At 40.9% G+C, this 24,964-nt stretch overlaps 1 protein-coding gene and 2 long non-coding RNA genes across 4 annotated transcripts; 1 reads left to right on the forward strand and 2 right to left on the reverse strand.

Annotated features, from left to right (window-relative positions):
• Positions 1–1,875: 1,875 nt before the first annotated feature.
• Positions 1,876–2,671, reverse strand: LOC147849763 (uncharacterized). The gene is made up of 4 exons (XR_015531741.1): positions 2,553–2,671; positions 2,391–2,447; positions 2,076–2,149; positions 1,876–1,956 (listed from the first exon to the last, which is right to left on the reverse strand). It is a non-coding gene; the product is annotated as an uncharacterized LOC147849763 (long non-coding RNA).
• A 1,269-nt stretch (positions 2,672–3,940) lies between these two features.
• LOC147849764 (uncharacterized) lies at positions 3,941–6,244 on the reverse strand. 2 transcript variants are annotated; one of them, XR_015531711.1, is made up of 5 exons: positions 6,059–6,244; positions 4,418–5,398; positions 4,228–4,332; positions 4,082–4,135; positions 3,941–4,031 (listed from the first exon to the last, which is right to left on the reverse strand). It is a non-coding gene; the product is annotated as an uncharacterized LOC147849764 (long non-coding RNA). The 2 variants fall into 2 exon arrangements; XR_015531710.1 differs by having other exon boundaries at positions 4,228–5,398.
• Positions 6,245–22,042: 15,798 nt separating this feature from the next.
• LOC147849765 (zinc transporter 11-like) lies at positions 22,043–23,577 on the forward strand. The gene is made up of 3 exons (XM_087337190.1): positions 22,043–22,573; positions 22,679–22,719; positions 22,809–23,577. The coding sequence occupies exons 1-3, from the start codon at positions 22,114–22,116 to the stop codon at positions 23,346–23,348; spliced, it is 1,041 nt and encodes a 346-aa protein (XP_087193316.1). The 5' UTR covers positions 22,043–22,113; the 3' UTR covers positions 23,349–23,577.
• The last annotated feature ends 1,387 nt before the right edge of the window (positions 23,578–24,964 follow it).

Raw genomic sequence — 24,964 nt, forward strand, 5'->3', positions numbered from 1 at the left:
CGTCACACAAGTTTTGAAGAAACCGAAATTACTTTACAAACACTAATGGCGTGAGAAGATGATTCGACCGCATTCGCGATTGGAGACGATTAGCAATTCCGGCTTGGACGAAGAGATGTCTCACCCATAGTGTTTGATCCACTCACTTTCCTAGTGATGGCATTTTGGACGTACGGTGAAGTAGAGAACCCTGTACCAACGTTACTGACTGAAGTAGAAAACCCCCAACGCAACCACTACTAGACAATCCATAGAGCAAACCGAACAACCCAAGGATTGAGTCTAGTAGTTCACAAGCTGACGAAGAGGAGCCGACTACTGGATTTGAGGGAGTCATAGCCGACGACTTGAAGTTGAGGACTAAACTAGAGAAGGAAATGGAAGAGCCAACTTAAGGAGTCGACCAGCCACCCACAAGGACAAAACGGGTCAAGAATGAGCAATTGCCCCAATGAAACGACAAAGGATTATTTGTTGGAAGGGATGACCTAGAGAGCCAAGTCCGGGAAATGACAGAGATTCGGCCGATAGATAATTGGAGGTGGTCAAGTAGAGGGCGATCGAGTCGTACGTCAATGTGCAAAAAATGGTTGAGCCAGAAGAAGAGTAGGCAGTAGTGAAGGAGGTTCTTGTGGAGGAGATCACAATCAACACACTCAAATGATGTAGGGAAAAGGAGAAAATGTTAGAGGGTCGGAATCCGAAATATCAGAAGATGTTGTGTTAAGATACCCAGACATACCAGCAACTACACATGAGTTCATGGCAATATTGCAATTCGGCACAAGCTACGAGATTGTGGAGTGGCTCAGCTACCAGACAATGCTTGCAACTTCCCGACTAGCAACCAAATGCCGATAGGGAGGTAGTCAAGAAATCCTTAAAGCCGAAGTTAAAATTGAAAAAGCCATGCAACAAAGTACGAGCATGTGGAGACACCGACGCTTGATATGTCACTAGCCAAAATGCACAAGGAATTCTCATAGTTTGGAACGCATCAAAGGACGTGGCAGAACGGAATAAGAATATACGAAAGGTGGCGGATTGTGTGTCCAAGGGTTGGATGGATTCAAACAAACAAATAAAGCTATATGAGGAAATTTTGAAGGAAGCCAGAAAAATGTCAGTCGAAGGAGTCAAAACTGATAGAGCTCCAAAGGAGATAGTTCCAGCCAAAAGCGCATCAACAGAAAGAGAGCTATACAGAGAGAATTAAAGGATAAACATACCAATTTTGAAAAGCTATATAGAGAGTGTCAAGAGTTGAAAGCCAATTTCAATCAACAAAGGAAGCAAGGGCCGAAACCAAAGATTGTGTTGCCTTGTACAACGAAACAAAGTTGTTCGAAACGGAAATAACAAAGGTTCAAAACGAAGCCAAAGAGGAGAAGGAAAGAATGATTAGGGAGCGAGACAGAATTATTGAAACTTCTTAGAAGACTCTGGAAATACTCAACGCAACTTTTTAATTGCAATTGCAAAATTATGCAGTACAATCTCAATCAACAATAGCCACAATTAAGTGGCTGAAAGAGGAAAAACAGGCAGCAGGAACAAAAGCCGATATAGATACAAAAAGAATAAGGACCTGTTAAGATTACTTGCTTACACCACAAATGATAAAACATTAGTTATGAGGATAAAGACAAAATATGAGTTACAAAGAACAATAAGAAAAAGACAAAACAATAGTTACAAAGAAGTAACGACTAGCCGCTACTTCTATGTATATATATATGAATGAAGTATTGTTTAGTTGTGTGTGTGATACTACATCTAGAGTTGTTACTGTAGGTTCTTACATTGTAATACACTTGTCTTAATCTAATATCTTACCTTGTTCTACATTCTTCCAAAAATCTCTCTCTTTCTCTATTGTCAATCCAACCCATTCTGTTCTAAACTTTTCTTACATGGTATTAGAGCTTAGTTGCACGATCTGAATCTCATACTCCCCTATAACCAACAAAACTCACCACGGATTATTTCAAATAAACAAATCTTAGTACTATCACTATGGCAAGCTCAAGCAGAAAATATACCTTGGACAAATTAATGGAAAAAAACTACAAAACCTAGAAGACTCGAATGGAGCTGCTACTTGATGTTGAGGAGCTCCTCGACATCACAACTAGCGCTAGTCCAGAACCTACAAAACGAGAGTTAGACGAATGGCACAAGTGGCGAAAGCTGGATAAAAGAGCTAGACTAGAGATAATGTTAAATGTAGATGAAAAACAGTTAGAAATTATTCGAAAATTCACATCTGCAGCTACGATGTGGGCAAAACTAAAGGAACTATACGAACCTCAAGATGGTACAACCAAACTCCACACCTTAGCTACCCTGTTTAGTATGTGTGTTTTACATGAAGAAGAAGATGTTCCTACCTTCTTATCAACTTGGGAGGCAGCCATGGATGATGCAACTACCGTCGGCAACTGCATCTCAAAAGACATCAAGATTGGATTAATGCTAAGCAAACTTCCCGAATCTTGGGGAACATTCATCACTATGCATAGTAGCACCGCAACATTGTCTGAGCTACTTACTAAGATCTGCCATGAAGACATTCGACGACAAAAGAAGAATAATGCTCAACCGGTCGCAATGGCAGTCTCCATCAATCGGTTCCAAAGGGGTCATCCAACAAACCAGGAAAAGTACAGACTTGATAAAGTAAGAAATAGTGAGTTTAATAATAATAAAATTTACATTAAGAGTGAAGCACAAAAATACTATGGGAACAACTCACGAAAAAATGGAAGCTTTAGAATCATCTATAGATATTGCAAGAAGGAAGGACATACCGATCGAGTATGTCGCCTAAAGCAAGCAGAGAAGAACTCCAACTGACCCCAGGCACATAATGTGGTTATCCAACAAGAAGATGATAGAAATCCAGAATATTCTTTCGAAGAAGCACCTAAACAAAATGGAGAACATGATGAAGAAGAGTACATTCAAGCATATAATGCAAACACATTTGAAGAAAATTAAAATGAAGATGATAGCACCTGGTTCTTGGATACTGGGGCTACTCACCATCTAACATATCAAAAAGACTGGTTGGACAACTATCAAGAGCTCCCAATTCCATTGAAGGTCACCTTCGGAGACAAGCGTCAAAAAGTGGCAGTTGGGAAAGGTAATATCAAATTAAGGCTCATTAGTAATCATGTTGTACAAATTTCAGATATATACTTTGTACCTGGAATTGCAAAACATCTATTATCAGTGGGACAAGCTATTGCAAAAGGAATGACAATCAAATTCAGCAAACAGCAAGCTACCCTATATATCCAAGATTATCAACATGAGATAAAAATTGTATGTCCAAAACAAGGGCAACTATATCCTGTCAAGGCAAATCTAGGAGAAGCATTAGCTGCTGAAGTACATCAAGGAGGAGTAGACAATGTGTCCCCCACCTATCTATGGCATTGCCGATTCGGTCATCTACATACCCAACACTCAAGTTGTGTCAAAATCAGAACCTAGTAAGAGGTTTACCTTCCACAATCTTTAAATCTATTGATATTTGCGAAGGATGCATGTGTGGGAAAATGGCTCAAAAACCATTTCCACTAAGTAACTCAAAGACAAAGGAACTACTTCAACTTGTTCACATGGATGTATGTGGACCGATAACTCCCAACTCACTCTCTAGAGCAAGGTACTTTATAACATTCATTGATGACACTTCGCGATTCACAATGGTTAACTTTCTTAAACAAAAGGGAAATGCATTCAAAGCATTTTGTGCATATAAAAGCTTTGTTGAAAATCAAACACAACTTAAAGTTAAAGTAATAAGAAGTGACAATGGTGGGGAGTTTGTTTCACAAGAGTGGGAGGCCTTTAACGAAAAAAATGGTATATTTCATCAAAAGTCAACCATCTACACACCTCAAGAAAATGGGATAGCCGAGAGAAATAATCGCACCTTATTAAATGGAGCTAGTAGTATGCTGAAGATGAGTGGAATGGCCTCGAGATTCTGGGAAGAAGCAGTAGCCACAGCTTGTTACCTAAAAAATAGAACTCCTCACCAAGGTATAGAAGGACAAGTGCCATACACCTAAGATATCACATCTTTGAGTATTTGGAGCAACCTCATTTGCATACATACAACCTACCAAGAGGAAAAAACTTGAGGATCAATGCATCAAAGGAAAAATTATTGGATATGGGGAGCCATATGGAGTAAAAGCATACAGAATTTACCTTCCGGATATAGGTAAAATAATTTTTAGTTGTTCTGTGGAGTTTGATGAGAAAAGTCTTTTTTCTAGGTCATCATATGTAATGAAAGAAACCAGGAGTGGACACCTTACCAAGGAAATCACAAAGTTAAGACTTCCTCAAGCAACAACAATGGAATCTGAAAATGATAGGATAGCATCAGAAAACTCACTAAATGAACACATGACTGCTGGTGACAATCAAATTACAACATCCTCTTCTATGAACCCACTGTCATCAACACAATCTAGTGCATCTTACATACACAAGTTCGAGCCTCTACAACATAATAATAGAGGAAAGCACACAGAGAGTCGAATTCTATGAAGTTTACGACATCCGGATCTACACCAAACAAATCCAAATGACAGGCAACAACAAACTATGGGATGAACATCATCGACACCAAACTACACAACAATCATGGTGCGCCAACAACTAATGCAACAAAAAACAAAGGAGAGAAACTCAACCAATTACCTCATTCTCAAATCTTAACCACTCACTATGAGGGGTTAGGAAGCTCCATTGCCAAGACTGCCACCAAGCCTGTGGCCACCAAATCAGCCACTTGAAGTCTCGAACCCGAGGATGTGTTAGTGCACCGCCAACAACCCAACACCTCTTCCTCAGCATCCGAATGTCGAAATTGTGAATCTGAACATACAAGTTTAGGTCACCTACAACCCTACACCTCCTTACAGTATCCTCAAAATCCCAAAATTGGTAGTCAATTTGTCCGCCAATCTTATGCTCAGAGCCCTGAAGGAGAACAAGTGTACGACCAAAGCCTCGAAAGCAACGATCAGTCCACTGCCCAATATATTACTCGAAGCCTTGAACATGAGCATACGAGTGGCGACCACATGCAACCGTGTGCATCCTCCATGACTGCAAGAAAACAAAGCTCCAGATCTGAGAATATGGATCTCGGCCGCCTAAAAACCTGCAACCTCTCCAAAACAACCTTAAAAGACAAAGAAATTAGGGCTAAAAAGAGTAAGGTAAGGTTACTTTGTGATATCTATGATGCAACTAGGAACGAGGTGCTTGAAAAGTCGACATGTCACTTCGTAACAGAGACAGAGTCCGACATATCCATCTTTGCAGCCATCATCGAAGGAGACAACTACGACACGGCTCCAATTCTCACCTTCAAGCAAGCATTAAAAAGTAAAGAAAAAGAAAATTGGGTTGCGGCTATTAAATCTGAATTCTCGGCACTCCAAAAGAATCACACATGGACATTAGTACCACGGCCTTGTCACTCCAATGTCATCACTTGTAAGTGGCTTTTTACGAAGAAATATGATGCCCTAGGTACTCCCGTGAGGTTCAAAGCGAGATTAGTAGCTTGAGGATTCTCACAAATACCAGGTGTGGACTACCATGAAACTTTTTCACCCACTCTAAAAATCACTGCACTTGATTGATTCTTGCTATTCTGGCATATTTAAATCTTAAACTTCACCATGTTGATGTTGAAACAACATTTTTACATGGTGATTTAAAAGAAGATATATATATGGAACAACCCCAAATGTTACATAATAATATAGACCCTAATTATGTGTGTAAACTTAACAAACCTCAATATGGCCTAAACAATCCCCTAGACAATGGTATGCCAAGTTTCATAGGTTCCTCTTATCAATCAAATTTCAACAACTTCAATCAAAATCTAATCTATATATAAGGATTCCCTATCAAACATCTTTGGCCACTAGAACATTTTCTTGGGATTCATGTAAAAAGGAATCTAACTCTAGGTACACTCCCTATCACAAGAAAACTTTGTTGATAATATACTAACCAAGTTTGATATGTTTGAGTGTTCTCCAATCTCCACTCCCCTCACAGTACCATGCAAATTATCATCCGAAGATTCACCACATACAATTGAAGAAACTTACTTTATGAAGAATATCCCGTATCGCCAAGTGTTGGGGAGCATTTGATACCTCGTCAATTGCACTCGACCCGACTTATCTTTTGCCACTGGATACCCCTCGATCCAGGCCATTATGTTCTAAACTTTTCTTACAAGACCATTGTTGCGCGACATAGAAGTCGGATGAAGAAAAGAATCGAAGTTAGTTTGGTAAAACTATGGCAAGAATGGTCGACACAAGCGGCCGAACTCTAAACGTTCAGAGTTGACTATGAACATCGGTAGAAGACCGGAAAAGGCTTTTACAAAATGGATAAGTTGAGCATCAATGGTATTAGAGAAGATTTGATAGAAGATTTTTATTTTCTAGCTTAAATTCATTCGACAAAGATCTAGTGGTTGCTTGAGGAGTATGAGGATGATAAAATGCAATTCACAATGGGGCGGACAAGGATACCCCTCGATCCAGGCCATTATGTTCTAAACTTTTCTTACAAGACCATTGTTGCGCGACATAGAAGTCGGATGAAGAAAAGAATCGAAGTTAGTTTGGTAAAACTATGGCAAGAATGGTCGACACAAGCGGCCGAACTCTAAACGTTCAGAGTTGACTATGAACATCGGTAGAAGACCGGAAAAGGCTTTTACAAAATGGATAAGTTGAGCATCAATGGTATTAGAGAAGATTTGATAGAAGATTTTTATTTTCTAGCTTAAATTCATTCGACAAAGATCTAGTGGTTGCTTGAGGAGTATGAGGATGATAAAATGCAATTCACAATGGGGCGGACAAGGATACCCCTCGATCCAGGCCATTATGTTCTAAACTTTTCTTACAAGACCATTGTTGCGCGACATAGAAGTCGGATGAAGAAAAGAATCGAAGTTAGTTTGGTAAAACTATGGCAAGAATGGTCGACACAAGCGGCCGAACTCTAAACGTTCAGAGTTGACTATGAACATCGGTAGAAGACCGGAAAAGGCTTTTACAAAATGGATAAGTTGAGCATCAATGGTATTAGAGAAGATTTGATAGAAGATTTTTATTTTCTAGCTTAAATTCATTCGACAAAGATCTAGTGGTTGCTTGAGGAGTATGAGGATGATAAAATGCAATTCACAATGGGGCGGACAAGGATACCCCTCGATCCAGGCCATTATGTTCTAAACTTTTCTTACAAGACCATTGTTGCGCGACATAGAAGTCGGATGAAGAAAAGAATCGAAGTTAGTTTGGTAAAACTATGGCAAGAATGGTCGACACAAGCGGCCGAACTCTAAACGTTCAGAGTTGACTATGAACATCGGTAGAAGACCGGAAAAGGCTTTTACAAAATGGATAAGTTGAGCATCAATGGTATTAGAGAAGATTTGATAGAAGATTTTTATTTTCTAGCTTAAATTCATTCGACAAAGATCTAGTGGTTGCTTGAGGAGTATGAGGATGATAAAATGCAATTCACAATGGGGCGGACAAGGATATCCCTCGATCCAGGCCATTATGTTCTAAACTTTTCTTACAGGACCATTGTTGCGCGACATAGAAGTCGGATGAAGAAAAGAATCGAAGTTAGTTTGGTAAAACTATGGCAAGAATGGTCGACACAAGCGGCCGAACTCTAAACGTTCAGAGTTGACTATGAACATCGGTAGAAGACCGGAAAAGGCTTTTACAAAATGGATAAGTTGAGCATCAATGGTATTAGAGAAGATTTGATAGAAGATTTTTATTTTCTAGCTTAAATTCATTCGACAAAGATCTAGTGGTTGCTTGAGGAGTATGAGGATGATAAAATGCAATTCACAATGGAGCTTGAAGCCTATGAGAAGGAATGGATGCATCCGACTAAGGAACAGTTGGAGGAAGAACAGGCCACGTGAGTCGTTATTAGTGATGCCGACGAGAATGAACAAGAGCTAATTACATATCAAAATGAAGAATGGGCAATTGAACAAGAGGAGACTAAGGAGAAGCAACCTAATGATGTTGGAGAAGAGCAGTCAGAGCTAACAAGAGTTGTTGACAAAAATCAGGTGGCAAAACCCGAAGTGGAGCGGCAAGAAAATGAGCCAAATCAGGGCATGGGCAGCGAGGAGCCGAGTATTTTGACTATTTTGGAAGATGGTTGAGAGGGCATTCTGGGTTCGACCATCCGAAGCATCGTCCCACGGGCATGCTATGTGTTACCCATAGGGATTGATTGCCGAAACGATTGAAGGCCGGCTGGAGTGTGAAAGCCAAAGTCGAAATGGATAGTTGGAAGCAGTGTGAAGCCAAAAGCCGAAATATAATATAATTGTTGAATATTATGTAGTCGAATTATTAGCAGATATGAAACGATGTAATAGATTATAGATTTGAGTAGCCATGACGTATGACGATAGGACATCTTGTCCAGAGGGATGTGCCAAAACGGCATTGTAACCATACATGAATCGCCTATAAAAAGGGGGGCATGCTCTTTGTATTATATGTTGTATATTGTGTAAAAGAACTTAATATAGAGAGATTTTGGGTATACAATGTCTCTTTGCATTATTGTTATTCAATTTCTTAATTACTGTGTTAAGTGTTAACCGACTCACGGTGTAGCAGATTCAGATATCGTAGCGGATTCAGATATCGTTTGTGTTGTGTGTTTAGAGCCAATCAGTTGTAGCTAATCTAGACAGTTATTGTATAGCCGATAAGGACAGTAGCCAACTAATGAGTAGTTTCGGACTAATTATCCATCTCTCCAACCACGATCTTTGGTGAAAGTTATCCAGTGATTGGGTATCTGAATCGTGACCTACCAAGAGGGTTTTGCAAAAGTGTTAGAAATACAAACATTTCCTTAGTGATGGTATTTTTTCACAATTACGATTAATGTTAGTAATTTAAACTTCTTGGAAAAGTGTGTGAAACCAGATATTTAGCAACACCATGCCACTTGGAAGCTTTTGTTGCTGAAAAACAAACTTACAACACCTGGTCCAAATGTGCCAAACCGATAAGCACACCACCATCATCCATATCTCCTCAAAATGTAGAGTTAGTGTTAGGTCATACTCCAGCACATTGAAACATGTTGCCACCTTGCACTATAAATCCATGACCCTATGGATTTAATTGTTCCACCCAGCCTCCCCCTATTACTTCAAACAACATAAGGACCCCCACACAACTTTCCCATTCACACTACAAGTTGCCACAATCCAGAGACTTCTACCCCAAATGCTAATCGCCTCTACACGATTCCAGAAAACAATGAGGGATCGATTCCAAAGAGTGTCCACATAACTTCTTCCCCACCACGACACCTCATCCACTCCCCTACAAGTATTGCCTTATGGCTAAGAAGCCATAATCGAACCTTTATTTTTTCCCAACAATCATAGTCTCCTCCAAAACGGCTTGAAGAAGTCATCTGATATGCCTTTATCCCTCCAACTATTGCAAGTTTGACCAATACCCACTAATTTGGAGTCAATGATTTGCCTTCCCAGCTTAGTATTGTACTCAAACAACCCTTGCAGTTTGCTTGTTCCCGGATTCTACCACCAAACCTCCAATGGATCCCACTCCAAATCACATAGTGTCATGAATCCATGAACATTATGTGGCTTCACTTGGGTTTGAACCCAAGACTTTGTAATACATAATCAAGAACCTAACCATTAAGATAACATATGATTATATGAAACAATAAAAGCTACTTCTTGTAATAGACTGATATTGTAAATGTTATAGAACATCCTAGAATATCCTAGCACATCTTAGAATATTTTAGGTCTAGAACATTATAGAACATTATAGAAATCACTAGGTTATTCTATAGGAACCTATAAATATGGACATACAATTCTTCTCAAAACCAATTCGAATCAACACCAGTCTTAACCTCTCATCGCCTATCTTGTATCCATTCTTATTCTACTTTAATACATTCATTCTTCTCTTATCATGTCATTCCTCTTCTTGTGATCTCTTTATATCTTTCTTCTATCAATTTACCTTCTCTCTTGGTTTTGACACATAGGGTTGGTCATCAAAAAGCCATAGTTTACAATTGTTGAGCGGCAAGCTCAACCGGAGCCGGATTGGCTGAATAAGCCGGAGCCGGTAAGCGAGATGGATCGGGCGAAATGGATCGGTATGACGGTGAGCAACCAAACCGACAAGCAGTGGAGGCCGGGTGCAATCCGTAACCGGCAGTCCAATCAGAAGCCTAGAATAGGATAGACTACTAGGTATCTATAGTCTCGTAGTAAGTGTCAGATGCTCGTGTGAGCATTGAAGTACATGGTACTTCTGTCAGTCCCAAGAGGACTTGTATAAATAGTGCTACTTAGCACAGTGTGTATGTGTGGTGTCTTTATATAATTTTGAAAAATTACGTTCTGCTCTCTCTCTCTCTCTCTCTCTCTCTCTCTGTTGTTCTCTGTTTTACGCTTCCGCAAACACTTACGTTTACATGGTATCAGAGCGCGAGGGTTGAGAACCTCTGCTGCAGACATTTACTCTTGAGAAGGAAACCCTAACAGGTCGAGAACAGACACAGTAGAAGACATGGATAGAGGCATGGCTACGTCGCTCCCAGTGGAGAAGCTCGACAAGAGCAACTACGCATCCTGGTCTTACAAGATGCACCAGTACCTGCTTGGACACGAGTACTGGAGTTATGTCGAAGGAGCGAATGATGCGGCACCAGACTTGGCACACAAGGACTTCCCGATATGGGAACAGGCGGCAAGCAGGGTGATGTACTGCTTCGCGTCCAGTGTCGGCGATCAGCTGCTCAGGCACATCCGTGACGCCAAGACACCGAACGATGCTTGGGGGAACCTGAAAAAGGTTTTCGCCGCAAGCACCACTGCCCGGAAGCTGCAACTCAGACAGGAGTTGAGCAATGTTCGACAAAAGAACATGTCCGTGGCAGACTACACGGGCCGGATAAAGGAGATCTGCGACTCGCTCGCCTCTATCAATGTTACCGTAGAGGAAGACGAGATGGTGTAGGTATGTCTCGGAGGCCTGGCGTCCAAGTTCAGAGCGTTCCGGACTGCGGTGTGTACAAGGGAGAATACTCCCTCATTCTTCGACTTACAGTCGATGCTCCTTGTAGAGAACCACGCCAGTGCATCTACAAGTGCATCCCCGGACAGCCAAATGTTGTACACGGGAACGGATCGGCACGGTGGGCGTGGTGGAAGAGGTGGGTCGGCACGCAATGGAGGCGGCCGGCAAGAGCAGGAACGGAGGCACTATGAGTGTGCCGACAGCAGTTCCGGGACTTCCACAAGCAAGGGGAGTCAAGGCGGTGCCGGAGGCCGGCAAGACAAATCCGCTACGGAATGCTGGTACTGTGGCAAAAAAGGCCATAGGGAAAGCGAGTGCTGGAGAAAGCGTACCGATTCGGACAAATCCGGATCCGGCAAGACCGGTAAGGATGGCCGGCAAAACTCGCACTACGCAAACGGATTAGGAGGATCCGGAACTGGAAAGGCCGGTAAGGGGCCAGCCTTGGTGATGAATCACAAGGCAAACTCAATGAAGAAGACCACTTCCAAAATGGAGGAAGTGTGGTATGTTGATTTTGGCGCGTCAAACCACATGACGAGCCACAAAGAGTGGTTCTCCTTTCTGGAGAAACCGGATCAACCAGGAGTAGTCGAAACCGGAGACGACACTCCTCACCCAATTGTGCACGTCGGAGAAGTCCCTCTAAGCCACGTCGGACAGAAAGGGAAGCTGATGAACGTATTACACGTTCCGACAATCACGAAGAACCTGGTGTCCGTCGGTCAGATTGTCGACCAGGGGATGCAGGTGCGGTTTACGCACCTCGGGTGCTTCATTGAGGATGAGGGCGAAGTCATTGCGCAAGGGCGCAGAGACGGGAGGATGTTTATCCTCGACACCAATGACGTTGGCACCGCTCTGTTCGCGAAACGACAGAAGGTCGAGTCGGACATCGACCTGTGGCACAAGCAGATAGGCCACGTCAACTACCGGAGGCTTCAAGATCTGCAAACAAAACAAGTCGTTTTCGGTTTGCCGAAGTTCAGCGGCCGAAGAGCCGAAATTTGTGAAGCATGCCAACTTGGGAAGCAACACCGGCTTCCATTCCCCACCGAACGGAACCGGAGCCGTAACAAGCTCGATCTCATCCATTCGGATGTGTGGGGACCGGCACAAAGTGTAAGCCTTGGCGGGAGCCGATACTTCGTCTCCTTCATCGACGACTATACTCGGCATACTTGGATCTACCTCATTGAGCGGAAGAGCGAAGTCTTCAACTGTTTCCGGAGCCTCCAGAAGATGGTGGAACGGGAATCAAAGAGGAAGATCAAATGCCTTCGGTCGGATGGCGGAAAGGAATATTTTTCCGGCCAATTCACTAGTTATCTGCAGCAGAAGGGAATTCGGCGAGAGTTCAGCTGCAGATACACACCGGAGCAAAACAGTGTGGCCGAAAGGAAGAATCGGACACTCGTCGAAGCGGCAAGGACAATGCTAGAGGAGAAGAGCATGCCCCGGTTCTACTGGGCGGAGGCGGTCCGGACGGCCGTCTACATACAAAACCGCATTGGTGACAAGGTGTCAGCTCATGAGCTGTATTTTGGGCGCAAGCCGAACTTGAGACACCTTCGGATATTCGGCAGCATAGCGTATGTGCATGTGCCAGATCAGAAGCGGAGAAAGTTGGATGCAAAATCGGAAAAATGCATCCTAGTCGGCTATCCTGAAGAGCAAAAGGGGTATAAGTGCTATAACCCCCGGACGAAGGAAGTCCGAGTTAGCCGGGATGTCGAGTTCGACGAATCGGCATCCTGGTACTCCGTACCGATTCCGACTTCCGATCCCGACCCAATGCCGGAAGATCAGGCCAGTGAGCCTGAATCAGCCCTAGCAGAGGATGATGAAGCCGGGACTCAAGATGAGAGTCCGGAATCGTTACGGTTGAGTGGACCGAACGAGCGACTGAGTCGGTTGGACCAGTCGGATGAAGAGACGGCAAGTGGTGGAGACTCTACCGTGCTCTCCCCGCGCAAGGAACCGAGGAAACGGTTCACGCGCAAAGAGAAGGGGAAGAGGAAGATGCCGGAAGTCGAAACCGGCATCGATGAGTCGGATCGGTGCGTATCCGACTCCGGAAAGGAGAAAGGCAGATCTTCGGCAACGAAGACCGAACTGGCCAAGAAGGGCCTCACATCAGGTGACAGTGCGTTGCGCCGATCAACCCGTCAGAAGGATCCTGTCGTGCGGTACGGGTACAATGAATACATGGCGCATCATTATGCGTACATGACTAAGGTGACAGAAGTGCGCGAGCCGAAGAGCTACGCAGAAGCGGCAAAGGACGCAAACTGGCGTGCCGCTATGGACGAAGAAATGCGGGCACTCGATGCCAACGAAACTTGGGACCTAGTTGATCCTCCCCGTCACTGTAAACCGATCGGATGCAAGTGGGTGTACAAGGTCAAGTACAACGCCGACGGTTCTGTTAACCGGTACAAAGCCCGGTTAGTGGCGAAGGGATACGCACAGACCCACGGAATCGACTACGATGAGACCTTCGCTCCTGTGGCGAAGATGACGACGGTTCGTGTGGTACTGGCGGTTGCTGCGGCAAGGGGGTGGCATCTTCACCAGATGGATGTGAAGAACGCCTTCCTTCAAGGAGAGCTTGAAGAAGAAGTCTTTATGACTCAGCCCCCCAGATTTCACTCGGAGATGAACAAGTCGGCGGTATGCCGACTGAAGAAGTCGCTTTACGGCTTGAAGCAAGCCCCCCGAGCCTGGAACGCGAAGATCACGCACCGGTTGCGTAAGCTGGGGTTTGCTGTCTCTAAGTCGGACTCTTCGTTGTTCATCCGGCAAGGCTCTGACGGTCCGGTATGTATACTCTTGTATGTGGATGATTTAGTCATCACCGGATCGGGTCTTCCCGAAATCGACCGCGTCAAGTCCCAGTTGTCGGACGCATTCGAAATGAAGAACCTGGGGGACCTTCATTATTTTCTTGGGATCGAAGTGATCCGGAGCCCCGACGGCATATTGCTCTCACAACGACATTACGTGTTGAATATGTTGTATAAGTTCGGCATGACGGATTGCCGACCTGTCTCCACACCCCTGGACCGAAACCAGAAGCTCCGTCCCAACTCCGAACCGGCCTGCAATGAGAAACGGTTCCAACAAGTTGTCGGAAGCCTAATCTACTTAACCATCACCCGACCCGACATCAGCTATCTGGTCGGGATGGTAAATCAGTTCATGCAGAAGTCGACCCTGGAGCACCTTCAGTGCGCGCAAAGAATATTACGGTATGTCAGCGGCACTAAGGACCGGGGACTGCTATACCGGCGAGGTATACCCGAAGAGCTTGTCGGTTACACCGATGCTGACTGGGCCGGCGATGCGTCTGATCGCCGCTCCACTTCCGGATACATGTTCTCCATAGGTAGCACGGCCGTTGCGTGGAGCAGCAAGAAGCAGCCCACAGTGGCTTTGTCAAGCACTGAGGCTGAGTACCGGGCCGCTACCGTTGCCACTTGTGAAGCCATCTGGCTTCGGCGACTGCTGCGAGACTTGCGGATCGAGGTGCCGACCCCGATCCCGATTTACTGCGATAACATGAGCAGCCTGCAGCTCGCCAGGAACCCTGTGTTCCATGCTCGCACAAAGCACATCGAGGTGCACTACCACTTCGTGCGTGAGCGGGTCCTGAGCGGTGAAGTTGACCTACGGTATGTTCATACGGATCGGTAAATTGCCGACATCTTCACCAAGACGCTCGGATCGGACAAGTTGCAGCACTTTACCGACATGCTTGGTATTCAGCATCTCGACGTGCCGCACTTGAGGGGGAGAAGCAAGGGCAAAGTCTCTACCGAAACGGGCAAAGGCCAAAAACCTGTTGAACCCGTCGGTAAGAGGAGAGCCGGAAGAAGAGGAGACAAGAAGCTGAAGGAAGCCGAGTCGACGAAGGAAGTGGACACATCCGAACATGTCGGAGGAAGCGGTTGTGAAGAAGAGATGTGCACTCAGGAAGAGAAGCGCATGTTGTGCGGGGGTCATCACGATGGTACTGACCATGATACAGAGTCGAATGAAGAATTCGATTTCGGTTCACCGGCTGAAGAAGCGGAGGGAAGCATGGAGAAGGCCAAGACTCGGAAGTGGTCCGATGTGGTGAGAGGCCTGACGCCGGAAGTCGAATCGGGGTGTACCGATTCGGACAAGAGCTGGAACGAGTCGGAGACAGCTGACTCGGATCAACAGATGGATCCGGATGAGACGGATCGACTGAAGGCCAAGGGGACACGGACACAGCGGAAGTCGATGCCATCGTGGGAGAACCGACGGATCGGCAAGCGCCGGAGTCACAGCAACATGACTGCTGAGATGGGCCTATTGAGCAGACATACCGACCGAGAGGGTCGAGGCGCGCAGAACCAAAGGGGTCGCGGCAAACGGGACCAGACCGGACGAGGAGCGCGAGCAAGGCGGAGTGACGCCAAGAGAAGTCGGTTGGAAGAACCGACTGCCACAGAGGTCGACACTACAACCCCACCTCAGGTTGAGCTTGAGGGGGAGTGTTGAGCGGCAAGCTCAACCGGAGCCGGATCGGCTGAATAAGCCGGAGCCGGTAAGCGAGACGGATCGGGCGAAACGGATCGGTATGACGGTGAGCAACTGAACCGGCAAGCAGTGGAGGCCGGGTGCAATCCGTAACCGGTAGTCCAATCGGAAGCCTAGAACAGGATAGACTACTAGGTATCTATAGTCTCGTAGTAAGTGTCAGATGCTCGTGTGAGCATTGAAGTACATGGTACTTCTGTCAGTCCCAAGAGGACTTGTATAAATAGTGCTACTTAGCACAATGTGTATGTGTGGTGTCTTTATATAATTTTGAAAAATTACGTTCTGCTCTCTCTCTCTCTCTCTCTCTCTCTCTCTCTCTCTGTTGTTCTCTGTTTTACGCTTCCGCAAACACTTACGTTTACAACAATCATTATCCAACTTCCTTGGGTTCGTGTTCAGTTGTCTCTTCTTTCCCTCCAACACTACCACCCACACTGCCAACCACTTGCCATTGTCAGACAAAGCACTTAGGGTGCCCCACAAGCGATGCTCATTAGTTGTGCGCCTCCCATGGATAATTTGTGCATAACCCTAAACCCGAAATGAACCAGACTAGACCATCTCTTCCTCGTTCAACCTATCTAAACCATCAACAACCTTATCTATTAGTTTGGCACCTTTTCTAGCCTTCCAGTAAACATAATGCTACCAATTTGACCCTCCCTCCTCTTCATTCTGGAAACCTCCAAGTCTCTTACCGAACTAACATTGTACTCTAACGTACATTGATCGCAAGAGTCTTTCCAAGCATCTTGTCGAAATGGCAAAATGTCTTCGGTTAAAAGTTCCATTAGTAGGTCATTTGGTAGTATTGAAATACTCATGACCCAAATATTGATGTCACTAACAAGCGCCATTTGTAATGAATTTATAATTTTTGTGAGGTTTCTACATTGGAAAGATTTGCATAAAAGTTGTTCAAAAACTTTTATAATTTCCACTTCATTTGTTTAGCTATATAAAAATGTCTCACAAAAATGTAAAGCATTTACATGGCAAGGTTACAATCTAAGCCATAGCAGTATTTCTAATTTTACAATTATATAAGATCAAAATTATGAGACCTAGTACATTGGGAAAAGATTACAACATTGAGACAAACTCAAATTACTTGGTGCAAAAATCGTGGGAGCTCGATTGTGCACAACTTTCCATTCCATTCCATTCCATTCACCAACATTGAAACTCATGAGATTTCATAACTCGTAGGTACTCTTATCATTCCAGCATACTCGACCATGTTTTAATCAACTCTCCTAAAGTAGTGAATCGCGATCCAATTTCATAAATGTGCTATTTTATTTGTATTTAGAAAATATACTTTGTGTCTTAGGGTTAAATATCCATGAGCAACTTAATCCCAAAGCTTAAGGACACATTGTCCAGTGTAATGGGAAAGTAATTTGTTTTGGTTTCCAAAGTATAAACCATTATTGAGTATTACCCTAAGAGTGCATTAGGAATTCGAGAGCATGGAAAGAGCAAATAATACCTTCTTTGATAGATTCATTTTTGTTAAAGGTATTATCTAACAAAATACTTTATGCATGAAAAGAAAGAGGAAATCGAGGCAACTTTAGTTGACTTACAATAATGTGTAAGGGATATTTATAGTTGATAGAGTGGGGTCATTAATGATGATTGTTTATTGTCAATGGGCCCAACATTAAAGAAGTTAATAACCTCATTTGTCAATTCCAAAGCCTTTGTGAATGCTAAAATAGCTTGAATATTAAATATGTTATTATTATATGATATATCATCGAAAAAGGGCTACATACCAAGCATGTTCATACACGAACTTTAAAAAATGGTGATCTCACATTATCTTCTAGATTCATGAATAGGAAATTCATCCTAGTAGGATACTTATATTTTCCCAATGTTTCATGGAGTCTTATAAAAGGGCCATTAAATAATTCAGTGAGATGGGGTTTATGTTTGCTATTAGGAATTAACAACTAAACATTTAAACCGTTTTAAACGGTTTGACGGTTTGTTTTGGTTCGGTTTAGGCTTGAGCTTCCTTAATTTATTTGAGCTTGGTTTGGGATGGCTCAAGTGGAACTAAACTGGTTTCCAATACGGTTAAGGCTTAATTGGCTTGACTTAAATGATTCCTAAACCGGTTCAGTTCAAGTTTGGAAACTCCCAAATAGGTTAAAGCTTAACCAGTTTGATTTGGACAAGGTCAAACTGGTTAAGTTGAAACTGAACCATTGTCAATTTATGTTTGCTATGACAAATGGAACATAAAAAAAACAAAGAGGAAATATTTGTTGACAATGAGTTTTAATCATTTTGAAATTTTTGTTGTACATTTTGTGTTTTTTCTAATGTTTACGTCATTTGGAGTTTTCTTACATGTAGGATAGATATTGAAAGCACTAGTACATTAAGTGTGGTTTTTTAAAAGAAGAGGAAGTTGGTAGAGTAACATTAAGATATAGTACAAATCATGAGATATGCATTACCCAAATGTTAAAATACACATATGAAAACAACCTTGGAGCTAGGAAGTATGAAGGTTTTGTTTACAAGCAACGTTGTGTTATAAACCAAAAGTATGGGTTCAATGGGCTTAGAAAATAGGGAAAAGTACCAGGATGCCCTTGCAAGTTCCAAATTTCCAAACTACCCCTATGTCCAAAAAATTACACTTTATAAAGTAATTATACTCTCAAATCTACAAGCCCTATTTACCAAAGATGGAAGAAATGGACCCAAACTAGCCCTATTTACCAAAGATTTGAGTGTATAATTACTTTATAAAGTGTAATTTTTTGGACATAGGGGTAGTTTGGTAAATTTGGAACTTCCAGGGACATTCTGGTAAATAGACGAACTTCCAGGGGCATCCTGGTACTTTTCCCTATATAATATTCCTTGAATGGAGATGAAATACCCTTCTTATATTTATAATACAAGAGACATTACACACACATGTAGCAAAGATTTAACTCTTTGAGTAATACAACAGTTTAATTCCTCAAGATCCATTCAATTTTTAGTTTGCTCAGTTGTTGTGGACACAAACCATGCATTGGTCATCATCATACATTACGTTAAATGCTATGATCAGTATTCTTGTGTAATTATGTCATGGGACCCATATATATTTTTGTTTTCTAGTTCATCCTTAGCATGATTTACCATGCATTGAGGCCATCAACACATGAACGATTGAAAGACAAATAAAATATTGGCAAGAGGAAAATATTTGTGAAAAGAGAAAGTAAATAGTAGACAGAATCATTGTAATTAACAATCGGCAATGGTTCGGTTCGGTTCGGTTTGAGAGGGTCCAAACCGAACCGTTTAATTTTTTTGAAACCTAAACCAAACCACGAAACCGTTAAACCAAACCATGAAACATTTTCCAAACCGTAAAAACCTCAGTTTCGTGGTTCGGTTTCGGTTTTCAACATAAGTCAAATTTTTTATTTTTTATTTTTAATTGTTTAAAATTTATAAGATTTCATTTTTAAAATTTTTTACAATTTTTAAGATGTTCCTAAAATATGAGAATAAGGTCTAAAAATGAAAATATTGTTTAAAAACAATTTTTAGATTTTTTTTTTTTTAAATTTACAATTTTTAAAATTTTTAAAAATTACATTTTTTTTAACCTTTAAACCGAGGTTTTGACTGTTGAAACCGTTAAGCCGTTAAGCCGTGGTTTCACGGTTCGGTTCGGTTCAAACCAAACCGTTGCCAATTGTTAATTGTAATTCATTTCCCATCTAGTTTGAATACCAAATCAATGGATTCCTTATCGTTACACTCTAAAATTGATCCATAGAACGCAAAGAAAATCAAGGTTTACATTGATTGTATTTGAATATAAAAAAAGAATAGATCATCTTTAAGTTTCAATAATGACCTTTGGTTAAGCAGTAAATTACAAGGGCCATAACTTTGAAATAATATATCATATCTAAAAGCATACTACATGATAAGCACTTCTCATTAAAATGTGGCTTTACAATTTGACGATTCACAACCTATGGGTTGCAAACGTTCACTCATCATTGATTTCCTTCGGCATTAGGGATTAATTGATGTGCATTACCTAGATTTTGCATTTTTGGATGCAATAGAGATTGTTTTATCTTTAAGTAGCTCGTAGAACTCGACAAAGTTTTAGGAGAAGTTTATGAAGAGATGTGGACAAGAAAGTGATAAGAACAAATTAAGAGTAATGCTATATGAAGAAGCATTAAGATGTAATGCACATTAGAAATAATTTTCTAATTATTATTGGAGGTTCTATAATCCTCAATGGAGAGCATATTTTACGCCTATGTCTTTTTTATTGATCGTTGTGTTACATTTGTAATAGTTCATTGATCGCACCAAGAAAGTGTGAACCAAAAGTACCTTAAGAGTGTTCTTTTATAACTCATTCATGTGCATCAATGATTTTTGTAATATCATTCTAAAATTATCATAGGTCTTATTCTCCATCTTCTTGACCTATGTCTTGATCCTCGGATTCAAGTTCCTAATTGGAAAATTATAAATTTGCCCACAATTGGTATGTTCGTTGGGGATTAATGTGGTTATACTCCTCTAATCATTTCTTGGTTACTCCTTTGATTGAATGCTAATGTGGTCTATTTTAAATGTCCTTATCCCTTATATATACTTCATGAATGGGTGGAATAACAAACAATGGCACATAGAAGGATGTTATCAAGATGTAATGTAATATAATACAACAATGGCACACACTTTGTTGGTATCATTATGTGGGTCCCAAAAGCTTACATAATTAGGTTTCAAGGGTTGCCATTTCAATTGGATGAATGGTGGATGGTAGCTATCAAATCATATATAATATAATAACTAAGAAATTAATTTATTAGGCATTTTATTAGTAGTCTTTTGGGGTTTAGAGATTCCAAAGGATGGCATCGATTAAGTATCAAATTTTTTTTCCCGAGAGAGAACTTCTTCCCGTGAGTTAGGTGAATCACATATGTATATGGATCAGGCTAGGTACACCTTAAGTATCATTAGATACTCTACTCTTTACAGGTCGCTTTCATATATATTTGGTCCTCATCGTGTGACACCTTAGATAAAAAAGGGGGGGCAATCAATGTCCACATAATAGCAAACGGCTACATGAAAAAACATGTTATTTTTCAACAAGCGTCAAAACACATCTAGGAAACTTCTGAATGTAGTTCAACATTGATATCACCAAAAGAAATATAGATGATTTGCTTGTCAGGGTAAAACCAATGAGGGGGCTAGTAGCACGATTTCGAATGTCCTAATGTGAAGTCCACCAATGGTGTGATTTCCTAGAGTGAGATAAATTATGCTCGTGCAAACTCTTGAGACTTAGAATCTCCCTGAACGTTTTCGAATTGTTTATGCAAGGATACTACTAGATCAGTTCATATAACTATGATGGCATCTGCAATTTTGTGTGTTTTCCCTGAATACCATTTGAGGCATCTGTATTTCCAAATGTTCCATAGACTAATTAATGCCACAATTGAGCATGCTTCCTACAGATTTCCTGACCTCCTAGTGGGTTTTGTGCACTATGAGGGCTAAGGAGGAGTTTTGCACTCCACACATCCATGCATTCTTTTGCAAAGGCCAACAATATAGCATAGCTAAATGAAATCGAGCTTTCCATTCCGCATAGTGCCAAAATGTGTGTAATTCTTTCCCGAATCATATTTGTACGTGTGTAGTTGCAACTCCAACAGGCACCATTGAATCTTTTTATAGATTTTTTATTTTTGGTAGTCAAGGGCATGCCATTTGCACGTAAAACAACTATAGATATTAAATTACTAATATACAACTTGTTTTTTTATTAGTAGTCTTTGAATAAATGATTCTAAAACAATGCACTAAAACTTTAGCTTAATTTTGTTGACTTCATTAAAATGCTGAAATTTGTCGGGGTTGTAATATGTAGTATAATTTCCAAGCCTTATGGGATCCCATCCTTAAAATTTTATTTGCTTAAAGCCCTATAGTTGACTTTTGGCCCTCAGAAGATGACGTTTTGATGCTAATAATGCAAAATTCATTGTGTTTATTAGTTTTTGAGTGGACTTTTGAGATTCTTTGTGACGTACACTAAGTGAGATAGTAGTACAACGATTGATAGAACACGTTACACACACACTCTCCCTCTTTATTTTATTTTTGATGATTGGGTACACATCCCGTTATTGTATCATTTGTCTCATGGGCCAATTTTGGTTTTAGAAGACGTGATATATCTTTCTTTCTTTATTTCTCTTTTCATGTACTTAAATGCAAAGCCATTCATTGACAATACCAAAGAGAGAGTGAGAGTGAGAGAGACAAGATGGCTTCATCCCTCACCTGCAGAGTATTTCTTTCCATCCTCTTCATCTTTAGCCTTGCAGCATTGCCCTTGTCCTTTGCTCATGGAGGATCAACTAGTGATGGTCACGACACTTCATCCAAAAGTTTGATTCTTGTTAAAATATATTGTCTCATCATTATCTTTTTCGCAGCTTTTCTGGGAGGTATTTCCCCATGCTTTATTAAATGGGATGATGGTCTTCTTGTTTTGGGCACCCAATTTGGAGGAGGAGTCTTCTTGGGCACTGCATTAATACACTTCCTCAATGATGCCAATGTCACTTTTCAAAGCAAAACAGATAAAACGTACCCTTTTGCATTCATGTTAGCTTGTGTTGGCTACCTACTTACCATGCTTGCAGATTGTGTTGTTCAATGGGTATATCTCAAACAAGCTAATAATTCCCCTCCTCAAGTCGATGTTGAAATTCCTCCTAAAGGTAAATACAAAATATGAGAATATAAAAACTTGGCCGCATGTTTTTTTCCTTCCCCTAGCTTTTAGAACTATGTTTGACATACTTTTATATCATAAAAACCTTTAGGAGTTCGTACAATTGAAGATGAAGGTGATCAAACATGCAAGGTAATGATCTAATGCTTCTAATGTTTTACAATCTAGGGAAGTAGAGTTGTTTAACAAGGCTAATTGTTTTGTATCATTTTGCTTCATAGTGCGATGATGATGCTACAATCATTCCTGAAGCCAAGAATTTTGCAAAAGCTACCACTATAAGCACATCATCAATTACAGATACAATCCTCCTGATCTTAGCACTTTGCTTTCATTCCATTTTCGAGGGGATGGCCATTGGTGTAGCGGAAAATGCCAATGATGCATGGAGAGCATTGTGGACCATTTCCCTTCATAAAGTTTTTGCTGCCATAGCAATGGGAATTGCATTGCTTCGAATGCTTCCTGCTCGCCCTCTTCGTCGATGTGCAATCTACTCGTTTTTATTTGGTATATCAAGTCCTATTGGAGTTGCTATTGGTCTCACAATAAATACAACAACAGAGGGTGCTATTGCAGATTGGATCTATGCCATATCCATGGGAATTGCTTGTGGTGTCTTCATCTATGTTGCCATCAACCATTTGCTTGTCAAAGGGTATGTCCCACAATGTAAAATCAAAGTGGACACTCCATTCTATAAATTTCTAGCCTCATCACTTGGAGTGGGTATCCTAGCTGTTGTCATGATATGGGATTAATATCCATGAATGTGTTTATTTCCATTAAGCATTCATCTCTTCACTTTGATATGGCTCATTAGGATAAAGGCTATTCAATCCTTACTCCAATACCCTCACTAAAAAAATTTAACAAAAATTCTACCGTTGGGCCTATTTGACACCTTTCATGACTATATGGCATACTTTATATCCGTTGTGAAATTGATCTCAAGATATAATAAATACATCGATTCTCTAATTTAGACTATGTTTTAGATTCTTCATTGTGAATTGTGCATCATTTTTATTGTTATGTATATTCATTGGGAAAAATTGCATTTTTAAGATTCCTATGACCAAAAAAACATTGTACACCATAATGCAAACCAATGTATTGTAAACTCAATGACACTTCCTGAAAGTAACTTCAACATTTAGATAATGAGACAATTCCAACAAGGCTACTACATATGAACAATTAAGGCTCATATGAAGCACATCTTTCCTTGGTGTTACTGTCATTAAAGAGGTTATAATTAATTCATAGTTGATTTCTTTTCATGTTGTCAACAAATTTGTAACCAAATATTTGGAAAGATACAATATGCAAGAACGTTATGGGCATGGACATGAAAACTTAGTCCTTTATGAGTACCAAATATGTATCCAAGATAAGTGTGTAATCTAGAGTGAGTGAAGGTTATGAAGCCTAGATTTTGAGATGAAAATGTCTCTTGTAATTTCCTTTAATTGAAAATCGCATGGCCATTGTTGTAAATATAATTTGATTGTTTGCTTAGTATTATACATATATGTATATGTGTGTATATACATTCTTTCGTTTCTTCTCTCTTTCTTTTTTTGATAGACTAGGCTTAATCAAATACAACTTGCTTGCGGAAACTGTGACATGTGTAGAAGGTGTATCATTGGTAGGTTCATCAATATGCTCCCAAATAAAAGGCAATGCATCATATTGTCATGTTCATGTAATGTCTTGGTTTGATCATTGCCATTCATACTATGAATCTTTGAACTTTTCGCCAAGCTCTTGAAACCTTGATGCCTTCCTCAAGTATTGACTTCAAATCTCAACATCAATGACTTCTATTTCCTCATTTTATCGTGGTATCTTGTTACACTATATTTGATTTAAGACCGTTATTGGTTTGTTTAATTATATTTCATACTAAAACAATGAGAAAGATTTACAAGACCTCACATGGTTGTTGAAAAAGAAAGCATATAAAAATCATGGACCTCATTTTAAACATAAGGTAAGAAAGAACAATTATAAGAAAGAAGAGAAAGGGGGAGTTTCTCTTTGAGAAAGGCCAAAAAGAACATTTAATTTTTGTATGCCAGAACTTGATATCATCTTATAAAGTTGCATCAAAACGTGGGAGAAAGAAAATGTATTGAGATGGGACATGCTCATTGCTACCCTAGATAAATGCTTATCCATGGTTGATGTTCTTAACCATTAATTCACATGTAAAACAAGTGTACAAAAAAAACCACAATGATTTCTAACTTATGTTTTAAAGAGAAGAAAAGTGAATGCATGGGAAGCCCAAAAAAATGAGGGGAGAGTTTATTCACACGGTACCTAAACACATAATAACTTGCTTCATTAGATGTTAATAATGGGTCCA

This window comes from Azolla caroliniana, unplaced genomic scaffold (assembly GCF_043228905.1).
Source record: "Azolla caroliniana isolate FFs.n. ecotype wild unplaced genomic scaffold, voAzoCaro1.0.p SCAF_22, whole genome shotgun sequence".
Taxonomy (NCBI): Eukaryota; Viridiplantae; Streptophyta; class Polypodiopsida; order Salviniales; family Salviniaceae; genus Azolla; species Azolla caroliniana.